Genomic DNA, 17,355 nt, shown 5'->3' on the forward strand with positions numbered 1-17,355 from the left:
CCAGACCCTCATTTGCTCCAGTTGCTAGCAACATAGACACACTAGCCCATCGTCTGACCCAGTTGCTGGCAGTTGAGCTTTCATGTACATACACACACACAGAACAGAGTCCCTCACCCAGGGAGTGCAAGATGTAGCGAGACTATTGTACTGTAGAGCCAACTATATACAAGTGATCAGCCCTTGTCCCTCTATTTTCTCACACTTATTCCTCCCCAAATCACCTGATTCCATCCCTTTCCCTGCCTTTGGTTCCTCACCTAAACATCCCGTGGGAAGTCTTGCTCAGTCCCATGCGTCCCATACGCCTAGATAGTAGCCCTTCTCAGCCTGAAATGTGCTCCAGCGTCACCTCGCCTTGATGTGTGTCACCCCTGGACAATGGGGTGGACGCTGTCACAAGACAGCCCTGGGAGGGACCCCAACAGTGTGTCTCTTCCTCCAAGTCTGTAATTTGGGTTCCTGCCCGCTGTTGTGTTGCTGTGCTCTGCTGGCCTGGTAGAGGTGGGCCTTTAATGCACTGACAGCTCTTCTGTGAATAGCTTGAGGATAGCTGGGCCAGGGCATTACTTGATTCTCCCATCTGCTGTTATCTCTTTGTGCTCCTTTGCGGATGTACACAGGAGCTGTTTATCACATAACCTAACACTCGCGTGCATGAGATGTTGTATGGTTTCTATTTATCTCGGTACTGTTCTAGCTTGTTCTTTTGGTACTTTGTAATCACGATGTCCTCATATACAGGTTCTAGAATTTCTTGCCTCAGAAGTTCCTTGAGTTGCTTCTTACGTCCTAACTCTATCAAAATACACTTTTTTTCAGATCTTTTGTATTTCTTGCAATTGCAATTCTTTGTTTATCCTGAAGTTATTCAAAGGATAAGGCCACATTGACTCTGTGACACAAGGGTCACATTGATTATGTGAGACTCATCGTGGCTAAGGGTATTCTGGATATCCAGGACTTGTCTTTCTCTCTCTGTGTCTGGGATTCTGCCTCTCCCTCAGCCACGCACTGAACTTCTGTCATTTATAATCAGCCTTTTCTTGGTTCTTCTTACTGGAGAAAGTGTGGATGGCAGATTGGATTAATGACTGTACTGGCCTCATCCTTCTCCCAACCAAAAATATAGTTAGTAATAGCAAGAATGGTAATGGGCAAGTATACTAGGTTTTCTATTTGGCATTAAGGTTATTAGTATGTTTTTAAATGATGCCACCCTACTCCAAATTTTTGTCTGGGCAGATGTAGTCTGTTAAATCTGTCACTGTTCTTTTAGCAAAGATATTTCACAAAATTTGAAAAACAATAATTACAGGTAAGATACTGGGTTTTGACTCTTACGTTGTTGGACATGATGCCTTTGTTCTACATGCTTTTTTAAATTATCCTTTTTACTTCCATGCTTGTGTTATCACTTTAAGTGCTGATCCTGCTGTTTGTATATTTGGAAAAAGATCTAACCAACTGTTGTTGTAGCTTTTCATGGAGAAAAGAAGTGTGATCCACAGAAGATAAACGTAGCAGTAGTGCTAAATTCATAATGTGTGTTTATGAATTTTTTCTCTTTTTGTACTGCTTGATATCCATCTTTATGGATATTACTATTACTGCACATATAATTCCTTAGACAGGTTTTCAAAACGAAAACCAAATTCTGAATTCAATCACAACAGATATAGCAGGAATGCTCTGAGATGATGAGCATTATTAAGTAGTTATTGATGCTCATGTCTGAGATTAGATGAGAGTGAATGACACTTCTTTTTCTAATTTCGCATTTCTATTCCCAGTTAACATTCAGAATGGGTTATATGTATACTGGAGGCTTCTACAACAGCTGGGAGGAAGAAACCCTTCTTTGCCTTTCAGAGAGGCATAGAATCACAGATAGACACCCTGGAGGCATCCCAGTAGTATTTTTTGTGAATGTCTGCTCTGTATCCCTAATGGGGAATCAAATGGTTCTCTATATGCTCCTTTCTTAGCTTAGCCCAATTTGTTCTTCAGCTTTCCAAGTTAAAGTGCATAATTCCTTGATAGGAAGGGAATGGAGATATCTGAGCAGAATCTTTGTCTTACACATATCTTACACTTATGCTGCATGGAAAAATTTCCTTTACCTCCAGAAATCTTTATTGCCGAAGAAAGGGGGAGGCTGTATTTACCTTTAATTATTGCCTGCACTCCATTCCAATAGCAGTTTCATCTTACCATGATAAATCTTAAACTTATGGAATATAGGCCGTACCTGTAGTTCTTGTACAGGTAACTATCTTGTAAAACCCTGGCTTTTTGCTGAAATAAGATTCTTTGGATTAGCTTGATCATGCACCTATAAAGAGGAAGAGCAATCAATGGTTTGTCGTCTTCTCTGTTTTCATCATTTGCAATAAATCACATCATACTTGCAATGAAATTCATTCGTGATAGCCAGCTATTAGGAGACTTCCAGGTAATAGTCTCTAGATACATGGAATCACAGTTTCTCACTGAGATAAGTAAGATTTTGAATAAGCTATTAAAGGAGGAAGTAGCTTATTGTACATAGCTCTACCTCTTGATGAAACCGCTGTGTAGGATTGGGACCTACTTGTATAGGAGCCACTCTAAGTATAGTAATAAGGAAATGTTTTGTAACGAATAATCAAACTCATAATATTTACTGTATTCAATATTTCGTATTAAATAGAAATCACAAATGAACGGAATCAGTATAGAAATAAAATCAGTTTAGAGTTCCCCAGTTTTCCAGACTGACGCTATTTATGGCCAAGACTGTAAACAGATCAAGGTTACAGAAAAGTAGTGGATTAAGCTGCTTTAGAGCCTGAACTTGAATAACATATTTATTCCATTAATTAGCTGACCATAAATTTTATTGTGTTATTTATTCTGAGACAATAAACAGCAGGAATCAAAACAAAATAAGCACATTCCACACATTCAAAATGAAATGGTTTTGAGTCACATTTCACGCTGATACAATAAAAATAAATACTTAAAATAAATATTTAAATAAACAATTGGAATTATATATGCAATAAGTTTTAAAAATAGTTAATATTAATTGAATTGATACCCCCCTGCCCTTCTCCTTTTAACTTTTAAAAATTAAAATAGTAATAAAATGCTTATTATTTTAATTTTGAATTGTTAACTCCAGTTGCTACATGTAACTGCTGTTTTTAATACTGAAAAGATCTGAGATAGCCTCACTCAAGACATCATCTACTTTTGTCAATTTAAGGCCTAAAGCTGCACTTAGTAAAAAAGAATCCTAAAATGCATTTTTTAATGTTGTTTTTCTGTGTACAACTTTTGAGTACTTTATTAATATTTATTAATTATTCATTATGCTTTAAAATATTACTTTCTAAAAGGGTTCTTTCCCCTACTGCCACTAAAAGCAAATATTTAAATTTGCTTTCCTTGAAGTAATTTGAAAATGTATCTCAAATTCAGCAAAGTAGTTAAATAACTGGTAAAACCATACATGAAAAAGACATACATGCTTTCTACAGGATTTATCTTGCATAACACTGCGTTGCATCAAAGAGGAATCTGTAGAAAGAAAAAACTGTCACATTTGCTAAAATGAAACACTTCTATATTTGATAAGTAACATTATTAATTTATATAGGTTAGAGCAACATCGTTGTCAGTTTGACTTATTTGTGCATAAAATAGAGAATGGGAGCTATTTTGCTGCAGTTCACAATAAGTAACATTATTTTGTGTCTGAATAATTGAAGTTACATATTAATGTGTAATTGTCAAAATTTTCAATTTTCAAAAATTTTCAGATGCATTTTCAAAATTTATCTGTAAAATTGACCATGTATTATGTGTAAGTTCAGTTTACATGACTGAAAACATGTATGAATGTAGGCAGAGCACTAATGAATATAGGAGCCTGGCTATGTGCTGTAATAACTTTAGGCAATGTGTTTCTCTCAGATTAATAATAAACATGGAAATTTTGGAAGATCTTGGCTCAGAATGACATAAATTCCTGTAATATTTATTCAAGGGAACACAGGAACAATAAGGAAACAACGTTTATCTGAGGTGCTTGGTGTTTGCCACTAAAATCAACAGGAATAGGATGAAGGTTTGGATTTCCCACTGTTAAAACTGACTTGGCAAGATGATACTTACTATTTTTATTGTCCTGAAGAGCCAGGTGGTCTCTAAGAAGAGCTTCCAAAGATATTGAAGACCTGGGAAAGAAGACGGGGAGAGTAGTGGGAGGGGTGAGGACTAGGCATATGCTAAACCTCTCTCAGCCCTCAACAGGGTTCAGACCCTAAAATATGCAGGCATGAACACCATGCTTTATCCATCTCCTCTGGAGGAACTGATTTCATCCAGACAGTGTCATCTTCTTCATTGCTGCTTCATTTCAGAGAAGAAATAAATTCCAAAGAGAGTTACCAGTTAAGATAAGGTTTAAGTGAAACCAATGGGCAGAGAGATCCTGATGTCATCAGGCAGCTTTCTAGCACTTACAGAATCATAGAATCATTTAGGCTGGAAAAGACCTTTAGGATCATTGAGTCCAACTGTAAACCTCATGGATTTACCAAAATATTTTTCTTTCACCGTAGCAAAACTACCATGTAAAGAACATAAATATTAGTGCATGGATAACTAAATAATAATGAAATAGTATAATGAAAATGCACATACAGAGGGGGAAATATGGTAGAAACGGGTTAAAATTTTTGATGGATATTCTGTGCATGTACGCATGTTTCTTGTACTGTTGACAGGGAGTGTGCCTGTGTGATGATGGTTAGCTGAATTAATTTCTGCTTTCCTTGCTTTTGTGTTCGTAGGTGTGTAACAACAGCCACTTTACAATTGCTTTTTTCCATATAGCAAAAAGCATAACAAAACCCCATATCAATCAATTTACCATCTTTTTTTGTAGTCTCTCATTTCCGTATCACTTTTGAAATGCTACTCTTTGTATGTAATTATCTTCAGCTCATAAAAAGAAAAAAATGTTAATATTCTTACCAAGTAAAGAGTATTTTCAATTAATATTTGATAATCAAAAGGTCAACATTCTTTGCCCACAGTGAGAGTAAACTGTAATAAGGAGGTCTGTGCTTTTGGCAATAGTGTAACTTCAGTTTCTTCGTGCCTCACTTTGGCAAGATATAATGGAAGAAACTAATTGATGATCATGTTTTAATTCAGGGGTTTAATTTGTCATTGACTGAAAACTTATTTTTTACACAAGAAGTAGGTTAAATTACTTTCTTAAAATTCATTAAGTGATAGAAAGGTTTTCCTAATTTAATAATCAACATAGGAAAAAAAACCAACCTAACTTACTAATGCATGTAAAAATAAGAAGCTTGATGACTGACTGCATCAAAGTATTAGGAGAAGGATGTTTTTGAGAACGTTCAGTATTGGCCATAGTCTAAAGAGCTGCTAATCTTCTGTCAAGAAATATTTTTTTCTGGAACTTGAATGGCAGTTTGCTTTGTTCCAGGTTCTCCTTAGTGTTGCTTTCACAGTAACTTTTGAAATGTTTTAATACACAGATTAATATATTTGATAATTCCTTATATATTGCAGGTGTTTATGATGCCAAAGAAGGGCTCTTTAGGCTTTTTCTCTTTCCCCACTCCACTTTGCTTTCAAGTCAGATGCTTTTTACAGAGGTAAAACACCACTAGACTTTTGCCCTGTTGTATTCTGATTACAAGAGAAGAGCTTTAGATTAACGATTCACCACAGCCAGGACTTCTAGGGTGTAAGAACTTCTGTTCACAGACTGTCCAATTTTAATTTGATTGTCAGTTCTTAAAGCATAAATACCCTGTGTATATACTGGACTTGTTTTAATTTTGTAGGAAATAATGTTGTAATACTGTAGCAATGCAAGACCTCCTAGGAGGGGACTTCTGCACTGGCCCAGGGGAAAAGAGATGCCTGTAGCCAAGTCATGCTCATGTCTCCTGTGTTCTTATTTTGATAACCAAGTTCTGATTTTGAGCATGTCTTTCTGTACCGTTCGGGAGCTGACAGCTATTAGTCCATCCATCCCGTCTCATCTTCTCTGAGTCATCTGGATTTAATCACTCTCCTTTGTCCTTTCCCTCCCAACCTGAGTGTGCCGAGGAGCTTCACATAGGTGCATTTGTTTACTCATTAATTAATTTCAAATTTGCATATTTATTTTTTTTTAAAACCCACAGTATAGTTTCAGTTGAAAAATATTTCCTAAGACTAGAATCAGGAAGTACAACAGTGCATTAAAGAGTGCCTGGATTAAAGTAGAAAATTAGGGGAGAAAAGAACCAAGTTTCTGTTGGGTTGGTTTGGTTGGTTGGTTTTTGTTTTGTTGTTGGTTTTTTTTGGGGGGGTTGTTTTGTTTTGTTTAAAGGCATAATGCATCATGAATAATATATGAACTTACGGAACCTTTCCATTTTGAAAAAAACAACCAACGGGCAAATCCTAACAACTGTAAACTAAAGCAAGCAACCAAGCAAAACCAAGTAAATTAATATTCTGATCATTTATGTATTTGTTACTATTTGAAATATGACTTTCTGTACCACTTTTATTCCTGCTTCATTCTGCTATAAGATGGTACAAATCAAAGGGAGAAAGTAGAATCCAATAAATAAGAAAATAACTAATAAATTATTATGCAAAACTATAAAAGAGGTTATAGAATATCAATAGATAAGAACTTCTTCCAATAGATAAGGACAGCCTGTCTGCCATATAAATAACATCTGTCTATTATGGAGGAGCTATCATTTCAATGACTTGATTTTTATTACTTCATGAAGTTAAAATAATTTATTTTAATTGCAAAGATTAGAGTGACTTTCCTAGCTGGAAGTTGCCCCCTGTAGAAAAGGACATCTGTAGACTTCTGAGCAGATGAAGAAAAAAAATGACTCAATGTTTTGCTGCTTTGCACCCAAGAAAATATTTCAGTCCTGTTCTTCCAAGAAATTAACTTGCGGAGCGAGGTGAGGTACCCAGCACTATGTAGGATTATGCTCACTGCAGAACACAATGTATCATAGAAAAATAATTCTGTATGCATGCAGTATTACTTATGGGAAAACAGCTGCTTAAATTCATGAGCTAATTAATCACTGAAACACTGAAAAAACGATGAAAAGAGACCAGTCTACAACATCAGCATTCCATAGGTAATAAAATACAGGTTCAGTAGTAAAGGATTGTTAAAAAACATACGTTAAGCATAACATGTCATTTTATTGATGTAGATCATGAAAAACGTCAGTATGAAAACCACTGTTTACCTATTAGCTTCAGATTATTTTCTTTCAACTGCAGCACTTGATTCCAAGGTATGAAGTGAAGGGAAAATATGGCTGGCTAATGACTGTTTCACGCTGTATTAGAAGCTAAAGAAAACGGATGGTAATTCAGGACTCATAATCTTGTGTCCTGGAAGTTGCAGTACTAATGATTGAAAATTGTGTTACAGAATAAAAAAGTTGCTTCCACAAAGGATATAGTCAGCTTCAAATGCCACCAGTTAGAAAAAACTTGCTGGTACTCAGTATGCCTCTGGTATCCAATTTCCAGGGTTTGGGGTGGGGACTGGATTATTTTTGGTAGATCAGCAAACACATTTTTCTTCTTTGAAGCAAAAAATCTCACTTACTGTTTTGTGAAGCATCCATAATAGATCATGAAACTGGTTACATGGGGCATAAAATGAAGCTCACTGTAAAATAAGTGCTGTAAAATATAGAAAGGTAAACCACCCCCCCCACCCCCCCCATTGCTTATTGAACTTTTGTTTTATATATATGCAATTTATTTAAAAATATAATTGGTAAAAATGGGAGCTTTAACATCAGGCCAAGTAAAAAGAATAAACTTACTGTCCCTTTAAAGGATATAATTGGTTCTTATTAATCTTACATTTGTATCAGTCTAGACTAACTGACCTAAAGTCAACAAATATATACTTGGGAAAAAAGTAGTGCAAAATCAGGTTGTAACCTCAGTGTAATTACCAAAGTAATATTGGGAGAACAGATCTAATTGAAATGAAAGGATAGTTATTAGTCTTTGAGACTGCCCTACATAAAGTTCATTACTGCTATAAAGATGGAACATGTAAAATTATTTTTATAAATAAATTATATTGTTATCAACATGACATTTGCTATTTTAAGTTCTTTTCAAGATAATTTGTCTCTTAAGTTTAATCGCACTTCTTGCAGAGATCTTCAGTACTTGCCAAGCTAAAAATCTGACTTTACAATTGTGCTTTATTTGCAGCATCTGGCGAGGACCAAATATAAACTGCACAGACAGTTCAGGTTACACTGCTTTACATCATGCAGCTTTAAACGGACACAAGTAAGTGCCTCAGTTTTTATGTAGAGTAGTATTTAACTGCATAACTTAAAAATATGTAGCATAGCACTGAGATTTTCACAGAAAGCTGACAAACCCTGACTTACTGAAATAATCCTGTTTCCCATGGGTTATATTAATATAACAATTTTTGACACTGTCATTGAGATCAGCATGTAGAAATGACAAATGGGAAATGCAGTTTGGAAGCTGTTGAGTCTATACTGGTTCTTCCAAATTCTTCCTTGATTTTGAGTTAGTTTATTTTTTTACTGCTGGTGATGGCTCTAGTATTTTTAGCTGGTGGGAAGTTGCAACATAAAATTTTGTAGCAGACTTGTGTGTGTATATACACAAGTATAGTATGTTGAATGTTTAAGGAAGCAATAGTATAGATTAATCAGTATCAAAGTGAAAGTAGCATGATAAGAATATTTAGAAGCTATACACTTGAGAACAGAAAAAAATGGCTATTACCTTGTATGGGAATTTGTAGCTTCTCCCTGCTGTCCAATTAAGAGCGATTTGTGCTAACTTGAATGTGATTTTGGACTTTACATAAGGTAACATACAAATTCATAATAATAATATGTCTAGTTCACTCATTTCACAATTTTTGCATTCTTCCTTGGAAAAACTAAAACTTTAGGATGTGGTTTTAATTGTATTCTAGAAATCTGCGTATTTTCTTTAGACCAGATTAATCTTTTGGTGCATACAGGTTATTCTGTTTTTTAATAAATAAATGAAGTTAAAATACTGTAAAAGTAGATACTGTGCATTTTCTAAAATTTCAGTTCTGTAGGAAGATTCAGAATCATCCGTTTATGTATTTTACCTTCATGGAATTAGGTCTAAGTCCTTAGTGTGGTCTATTAAACTCAACCTTTTTTAGAAAGAGAAAATCACATTTCTTTTGTTTATAGTTTATGGATTATAGTTTCTTCTGCCATTGCACGTTTTTGATTGACAAAACCCCAAGCCTTACCTTGCAAAGATTGTTGGTTTTAGATAGATGGAAATTGGTTTTAGAATGTTTAATACTGAATATAAACCGATAGTTACCCAGCAAAGTAAAAATACTGCTGTATGACTCTGAATGTATCAGAGATTTCAAGTGAGTCCTAGCAATATAAACTATCAAATCCCAAAACGTACATAAGTCAGATAGTGTTTTCAGACAGTGTTGGCCAAACTTCTGCTGAAGTCAGAGAGAACTTCAAGATGTGGACTAAGGTACTGCAGCTTTTGAAAAAGGCGTAATGGTTGCTGGCTGCTATGACCCCTTACCCTCACAGCAGGGTAAGTAACAGTTACTGACATCACATTTATAGCTCATTATATTAAAGTAAACTGAAATATATCATGGGGTATTACATGATAAGTCATGATGGTCCAAGCCATCATACTGATCCTGATGCAATGGTAGCACTGTCAGCAAAAGAATTGGACAGACACCTGGAGGATGTAATTTCATTAGTCGCGACAAATAAATGGCTTTATACTCTGTTTCAGATTTGAAACTTGGTATTCAAAATGAATGTGGGGTTCAATCTTTTGACACAAGGGCCTTCCCACTTAGGGGAAGTTCTTGTCCTTTGAAAACTTTTGGGGTTTTAACTTTTCACACTTTACCTTAAGATGAACTTGAGAGATTTCAAAGTTTTTCAGGGAAAGTGGGAACATAAGATTTAATGACCCTACTAATAATTTGTGGCTGGGATACTTGTTGGACACCAGTGTTCAAGTCCCCGCTCAATCATTGTATGTGTTGAATTCCCTCCTCCTTGGTTATTCTGGGGTAGTTCTGTCTCCTTTTCAAACTATTCTGCTTTATATAAGCAATTAAATCATATCTGGGCCAGGCACTTGAATCTCAGTCTCCCTAAGTAATTTTACTTATCCCAGTAATGTTACTGGGCTAAGGACTTTGTCTTCTCCTCTCTGAAATTTATTTCTACAAAATAAAAAGTTCTGACAGAATGCTAAAAAAGACTCACCCTAGAGAAGTGTGATGGGTCAGGGCATTCTTGAAGGGCGAAGGACACCTAGGTTCTATTTTGTAGCTTGAATCTTGCCACAGACTCTTTCCAATAGTTGCTGCATATTGTTATCTATAGATGTCATTTGCGGCGGGGTTTTTTTTGCTGGTTTTCCTCCACTTCAGTTTCTGTTTCCTTTGATTTGTGTCCCTTTCAAACTACTCTGTATCGCTAGCCTTCATTAGACCATCTACTGCAAGACCAGCTATGATTACATAAGTCTCTCAAGCCTTATTTGTTGTAAAAAGTTTCTATCGGGACTCACTTTTCTGAAACTTACTGTGTAACAAATGTCTTTCTGTAGTGGAACTGTTCTTTCTTGGGTTTTTTTTTTCATGTTATTTGACCTTGTCAGGAGTAAGCAAAGTCCGGTTTAAAGTCTCCCTCAAAGCTTAGATTTGATGACTCCAGTATCTCCATGATATCTTTTGAAGACAATTGGGAGTTTCTTTTGACCTGGATATTTTCACTCTCACTTGCCACATTTTTCTCTCAATAGGCAATTAAATGCTGTTCCATCACGGCTGGGAGAACAATTGCCTTGGGATTTACCTTCTGTCTTAATTTTTTGTCAAGGGCTGCTTTTCAGACATAACTTAGGCTGCATTGAGCTCCCCCCAGCACCCCACACCCACCCCCCCCACCCCCACCATTTTTTTGAACCAGACCAGTAAGAGCCAGTGTTTCCATATTTAGCAAAATGCCTGTAAACTTGCCCACACTGGATCATAGATGCTATAAGTTAATAACTAACAAAGCCTGACTGTGTCAAACTGTGAGAAGACAAATGGAGAGATAAGACAGCATTTACTTTCTGACAGACTTGGTAAGATGATCATACAGCACAGCTGTTCTTTACATTTAACTTCTGAAGTACAGGAGACTGCTTAAAAATCAGGGATGCAATATACCAGCTTATACTAACCTTTCATTTAATGTATGATAAGCCACACTGGAAATACTGAAAGGAATATAATAAGAATTAAAATAATAAAAGTCACTTTTTTCCTCACTGCTTTCACGAACCTGGATATAAGAAATGAAAATAGAAGCACTTATGCCCTAGAAGATAGTATATCTCTAACTAGATAATCATTAAATTTTCTTCCATCTTTGAGATAATGCTTTAAAGAAGAAAAACTGCAACTTAAGCCTTACTGCAAGAACTGTGTTCGTAAAGCTACCCTCCCTTCTTCCTGCATCTGGAACTCAACAATGATGGGGACGAGTATTTCTCTGCCTTTAGTGCCTGGAAGGTTTGTCTTGAGGCACATGCCCATGGCCTGGACGGACAAATTCTAGAAATGATTTCTTGGCCAGGTGAACCTGTTGAAAGAAACAGATTCAGAGAATTGATCAGAATATTATTGATGGGTATTTGTAAGAAGTAAGAATCATTAAAATTAATAGTCTTTTGGCTATGTTTACTATCTATTTCATTCTTATAAGTGGTTGGTCTTCATTTTTTTAGCTGTTTCGCTTGAAGTACAGGTTTTTTTCTGTTACTCAGAGTAAAAAATTTTGTAATATGTATGTTCATGTGAAAATTTAATAAAGTAAGTTTTCTGACAATTTTTAGATTTACTTCCTGTTTTCCAGGGATATAGTTCTGAAATTACTTCAGTATGAAGCCTCAACTAACGTGGCAGATAATAAAGGTTATTTTCCTATTCACTTGGCTGCTTGGAGAGGCGATGTAGACATTGTGAAGATTCTCATCCATCATGGGCCATCACACTCCAGAGTGAATGAACAGGTGAAGTGATAAAAAAATTTGTGTACATCATCAGAAAGGAGCAACACATATTCTTTAGGTCTGGCAAATTTGTAGCCAAGTTAAAAAAAAAACCAAACTGTTTTCCATTGTTTCAGTAATTTCTTCTCCAGGACTGATAAAATCTTCCAATATAAGCATACCAGATATCTTTCTTCTGGATGGCCACTGACCTAAAGGATATTAGATTTTAAAAGTACAAAAAAGCCTTCTGCTTGTTTCTGAAAAATCATATGAAGGCATATTCTAACTATGCATCTTATATATATTGATGTAAATTTGCATAAGCTGTGTATTTTTTTACTTTATTAGATAATAAATTCCTGAAAAACTTTGAGAGAAAAGTAATATTCTTAGTATATTTTGAGTGTACTGTAAGTGAACTGATATAGAGAGATAAATGGCAATCCAGATGGACTGCATGTATGCATATGCAGCATAAAGGACACAAAAATACCAGGAAAAAATTATGAGAGTAATACAGTGGGTAAGGGCAGGATAAATATGTTGCATTCTGTTGTCAAACATATGGCACACCTTCTGTTTTCATTCTGTATATTCTTATATGGTCCATTCATAGGGTTAGTGATATAGCAATAGAAAGAAAGAAGACAATTAAAAACTGACACCATCTATAGTCAGTTGAACCACTTGAGGACTGGAAGTAAGCTGTGAAATATGAGTAGTAACCATAAGCCATTGAGTTTGCTAGGTTAACCAGGATATTACTGGAATGTAAAGGTGGGAGTCGGCTCCAGATTCAGATCTAAATTGTAGTGTCAATGTTGCCTGTATACGCATCGTTTTATTTCACAGAGGTCTAGTCAGTGTAATCCCAGAAACCATCAGGGTTATTCAGGTGACCAAAAGTAAAGCAGCATTTATTGGACTAAACACAGAAATCCAGTACCTTCTAAGACCTTGCAGTAACAGAGACATGTGTGGGCTGGAAGGTATGAAGGAGGATACTCAGAATTTCCATGTCCTTGTGGAGTGGCTGATGGACTCCAGGTAGGGTACCCTACAGCACCTCAAATAGAAAAGTACAATCCAACAAATGAATTGCGCTCTTACTGTCTATATTAGTGTGGCTGGAAGGCAAACTGTGAGAAAATAAGAAATGTTAGACCTAAATTGCATACACTCAACCAGTGTAAGATGCCATTCCTTGAATAATCTATTTGATATTTGAGGTTATACACTTAGCCATTGGAATCCATACGGTAACTATGATATGAATATCAAGTATTAGTGCAGGAAATATAGGAAAATAAAGTAATAAAATACACCCATGTGACAGTCTTCTGGGAAATCCTATAAAATACTCTGACTCATTAAAAAAAAATGCAAACCACAAAATTTCTTGTTCAATGTAAAACGTGGTTTGCGTTGCAGATTAGGAATTTCTGAGTTTCTCATTCTTATCAGCTGCTGCATGTAGGATGAAACCAGTTGCATTGTAGATTAACTTTTGTCAAGGAGAAGGTTTTTTCCAGTTTTGTTTCTGCAACAAAGCAAAAAAGCAACTTTCTGATTGTATGTTATCCATTTGTGTGGAGAGATTCTTTATATTCTACTGATAAAAAACTGGAAGCTATGCAGAAACTTCAGAGAGAGAAATAGTGAAAAATTTCAGTAAGATCAGAAAGAGAAATGTAAATTTAAACCTACTTCTCTCCAAACCCATGTATACATCCAGACTTCAAGAATATTCTCGAGCTACATTAGGTGTGCTATACAGTCTCTGGTTTGACTGCTGGAGCAAATAAGCAGGGATACCTCTGATTCTATACCCCACTCACTCAAACCCAGTCTTGTCGTTAACTTTTCTGCTATTTAAGCATTTTGCCCGAAAATTTTATAATGAAAAATATGTGAGGAATCCCCACAAGAAATGTTTGCCCTTAAGTCATTTAAGGGAATCTTGCTCATATTAAACTTTGAAGTTAAACTGAAGCATACACATTTCTTCTGACCTTGTAAATCCCTTAATGTTCCATTCTAGACAGTGGCCAAACTTATTTTTCAAATTTATCCATTTATATATTTATTACTTTTAGTAAGTGGACCACTTTGCTGGCACTGACTTTCCCCTGCTAATTAGCAGTAGAAGAATAATATCCATATCATGGAATGAGGGAAACACCATGTTGTTTTAAAGCCATCTCCACCCACGTATCTTCAAATAACACCAGAGTGGTATCCTCACCCTAATAACTATTGTACATTCTTATGAGCCTGTAGGTTTCTGAGGCTTTTGCTTATTTGCTGACATGCTCTATAAGGCAGGTGGTTCTTCATAGCTCTGATAGCTTCTTCCAGATTTGTGGAGCTGAAGCTACAACTTATAAGAAATCCTGGGTAATTTTTCTTCGTTGTTTTTGCTTCTGAGAGCTGGGGAGAAGGATAGCCATTTTCCCTGACACTTTTTCACCACAGCAACTAAAATACTTGTCAGACTTTTTTTTCCTTTTTTTTTTTTTTGTTTTTGTTTAAGGATCACATTAAGAATGTATATACTTTAAGAAAATAATTTTGTTCATTATTTAAAGATTGTTGCAACTAATTTGTAATACACCTTTGCTTTTAATCTATTAAAATTCTATTTAAACCAAATGCTTCTGAAACTTTAAGTGAAAGTAGTGAGCAACACAACAAAGAAGTAAGCTCATGATGCATAAATATATATTACATGACTTAATGGATTTAATATGGTATACTGTAAATTAATTGAACTGCTTTCTACACATTTAAAATGCAGTTAACTAGCATTGTAGGAACATATCCAGCCATATCCAGCATCTAAAGCTCTGAATGCCCCCTACTGTTCCTATTACATAAAATTGAAAAAAATAGTAAAGAAGCAAACAGTTAAGTGACAATTATTTTATCGGGCTGGTGGAATGTAGAGTGGCAACTCTACACACAGTAAGTGCTTACAGCATAACAATTATGTAAGAATAATTCTATCATTGTTTAATGCAGGAGTCTAACAAGCATGATGTATGTTTTAAATTACAAAATATGGTGAAATTACAAAATGCGTTTTAACTTCATTGATGAAGACTTGAAAATATGTAAAGAATTTAATGAAGATCAAGTAGGTAGTATGAAATCAAGATTTGCTCATAAGTTAATACCAAATACAGTAAAAAGGTGTGCTGTTAACAGTCAAACTACTTACATAGTTACATGCAGTATGTAAGTTACATACTTGCATACTACATACATACTACATTACTACAAACTACTTATGTAAAGACATTGGGGTAGTACAAACATTTATTACAGCAACCCTCATTCTAAAATTCCGTAGTTGATATGATATCCTAATCTATGAAAAATAAATAACAGCCACATAGAGGTCAAGATGTAGTTGTTGGTACTAGTGCAGGAAATTGCATGCAATAAATGTGAATGAGATAATTTCAAGTTCAAAACAAATTTTAAAATATATATGTTCAGAATATACATTATAGTATAATAGTGAAAAATTTACAGCAAAAAATGTGGACACTTCTGAAATTTCTCAGTGGTAGTCTCTGTTTTGCAGTGCTGCCTGTTTTTCTTTATGCATGTGGCACATCTTTCTTTACATTTATATATTTAATATATTGTAAGATTTGCCTGTGCATAAAATTGTAGTTGTCGTCAAACCACTCACATTTCTTTAATGCTTTCTGACTCCTTCTGAAATGTGAGGGAAAAGAGTACAGGATGCATTCATAATATGTAAATACCCAACATCTAACATATTTACTGACTTCCCCAAATCATCAAAATGATGCACAGACATTATATGCTTCTCTCAGTGACACCTCAGGGACTTCCAGAAGTACGATCCAGCTACAAAGTAGCCTGCAGAAACAATACTTTTCAAGTTCTGCCTTTAATGTTCCCCCCCTTCCCTTAAATTGGAGACTCTGTGGATGGATTTCAGAATTTCCCTTGCAGTTCTTACTATATTCATTTTAGAAGAAAAAAATATGAAGAAGCAATCTTTGAGCCATTTGCAGCTATAAATTTGAAGAAAACATTTATTCAAAGTAGTCAACAAAATTACCAAATTGCTTTTTTATTAGGTTTCCACATAAGTAAAGGTGAATTTCAATGGGAAGTCAGTAGATTTGATTTTGATTCACACTGGGTAATTTTGAGGAGAAATTTTCCCAATACCTTTTACAAAAATTGTCTTTTTGAAGAAAATACTGCTATCTAAGTCCCTGTATTCTCTAAATCAAGGGATAATGGCATCTTTATTTGTCATCATACTGTTCTTATATATTAAAGATATCAATGAGAACATGTTCATAGCATCATGGAATAGTTTGGGTCAGAAGGGGCCTTCAAAGATCATCTATTCCAACCCCCATTCCATGGACAGGGATATCTTTCACTATATCAGGTTGCTCAAAGCCTCATCCAACCTGGCCTTGAACACTGTAGGGCATCTACAACTTCTCTGGGCAACCTGTTCCAGAGTCTCGCCATCTTCATCATAAAAAAATGTTGTCCTTATATCCAATCTAATTCTACCCTCTTTCAGTCTAAAACCATTGCCCCTTGTCCTGTCACTACAGGCCCTGGTAAAAGTCTCTCTCCATCTTTCTTACAAGCCCCCTTTATATATTGAAAGGCTGCAATAAGGTCTCCCTGCAGCCTTCTCCTCCAGGCTGAACAGCGCCAACTTTGTCAGTCTTTCTTTATAGAAGAGGTGTTCCAGCCCTCTGGCTATTTTCATGGCTGTCTCTGGACCTGCTCCAACAGCTCCATGGCTTTCTTGTATTGGGGGCACCAGAGCTGGATGCAGTACTACCTCAGGCTGTTGTCCACGATTTTTTTTTAGGCAGCCCAGGACAGGATTTGATTTCTGGGCTCAAGCACATATTGCCAGCTTGTGTCCAATTTTTCATCCACCAGTATCCCCAAATCCTCCTCTGCAGGGCTGCTCCCAATCATTTCACTGCCAAGTCTGTACTGATATTGGGCATTGCTCTGACCCAGGTGCAGTATTGCTCTTGGCCTTGTTCAGCGTCATGAGGTTCATATGGGCCCATTTCTCAAACATGTCAAGGTCCTTCTGAATGGCATCCCTTCCCTATAGAGAATCAACTGCACCACTCAGCTTGGTGTCATCCACAAACTTGCTGAGGGTACACT

General features: G+C 35.8%; 1 protein-coding gene across 4 annotated transcripts in view; it reads left to right on the top strand.

Annotated features, from left to right (window-relative positions):
* The window catches only part of ANKS1B (ankyrin repeat and sterile alpha motif domain containing 1B), a 442,225-nt gene that overhangs the window by 42,172 nt on the left and 382,698 nt on the right, over window positions 1-17,355 (top strand). For all 4 annotated transcript variants that reach the window (XM_056341207.1, XM_056341208.1, XM_056341209.1 and 1 more), the window contains exons 2-3: window positions 8,302-8,382; window positions 12,021-12,177. In XM_056341207.1, coding sequence (XP_056197182.1) covers window positions 8,302-8,382; window positions 12,021-12,177 — 238 coding nt within the window. The remainder of the gene's footprint in view (window positions 1-8,301; window positions 8,383-12,020; window positions 12,178-17,355) is intronic.

The sequence above is a fragment of the Falco biarmicus genome, chromosome 5 (genome assembly GCF_023638135.1).
Source record: "Falco biarmicus isolate bFalBia1 chromosome 5, bFalBia1.pri, whole genome shotgun sequence".
Classification (NCBI taxonomy): domain Eukaryota; kingdom Metazoa; phylum Chordata; class Aves; order Falconiformes; family Falconidae; genus Falco; species Falco biarmicus.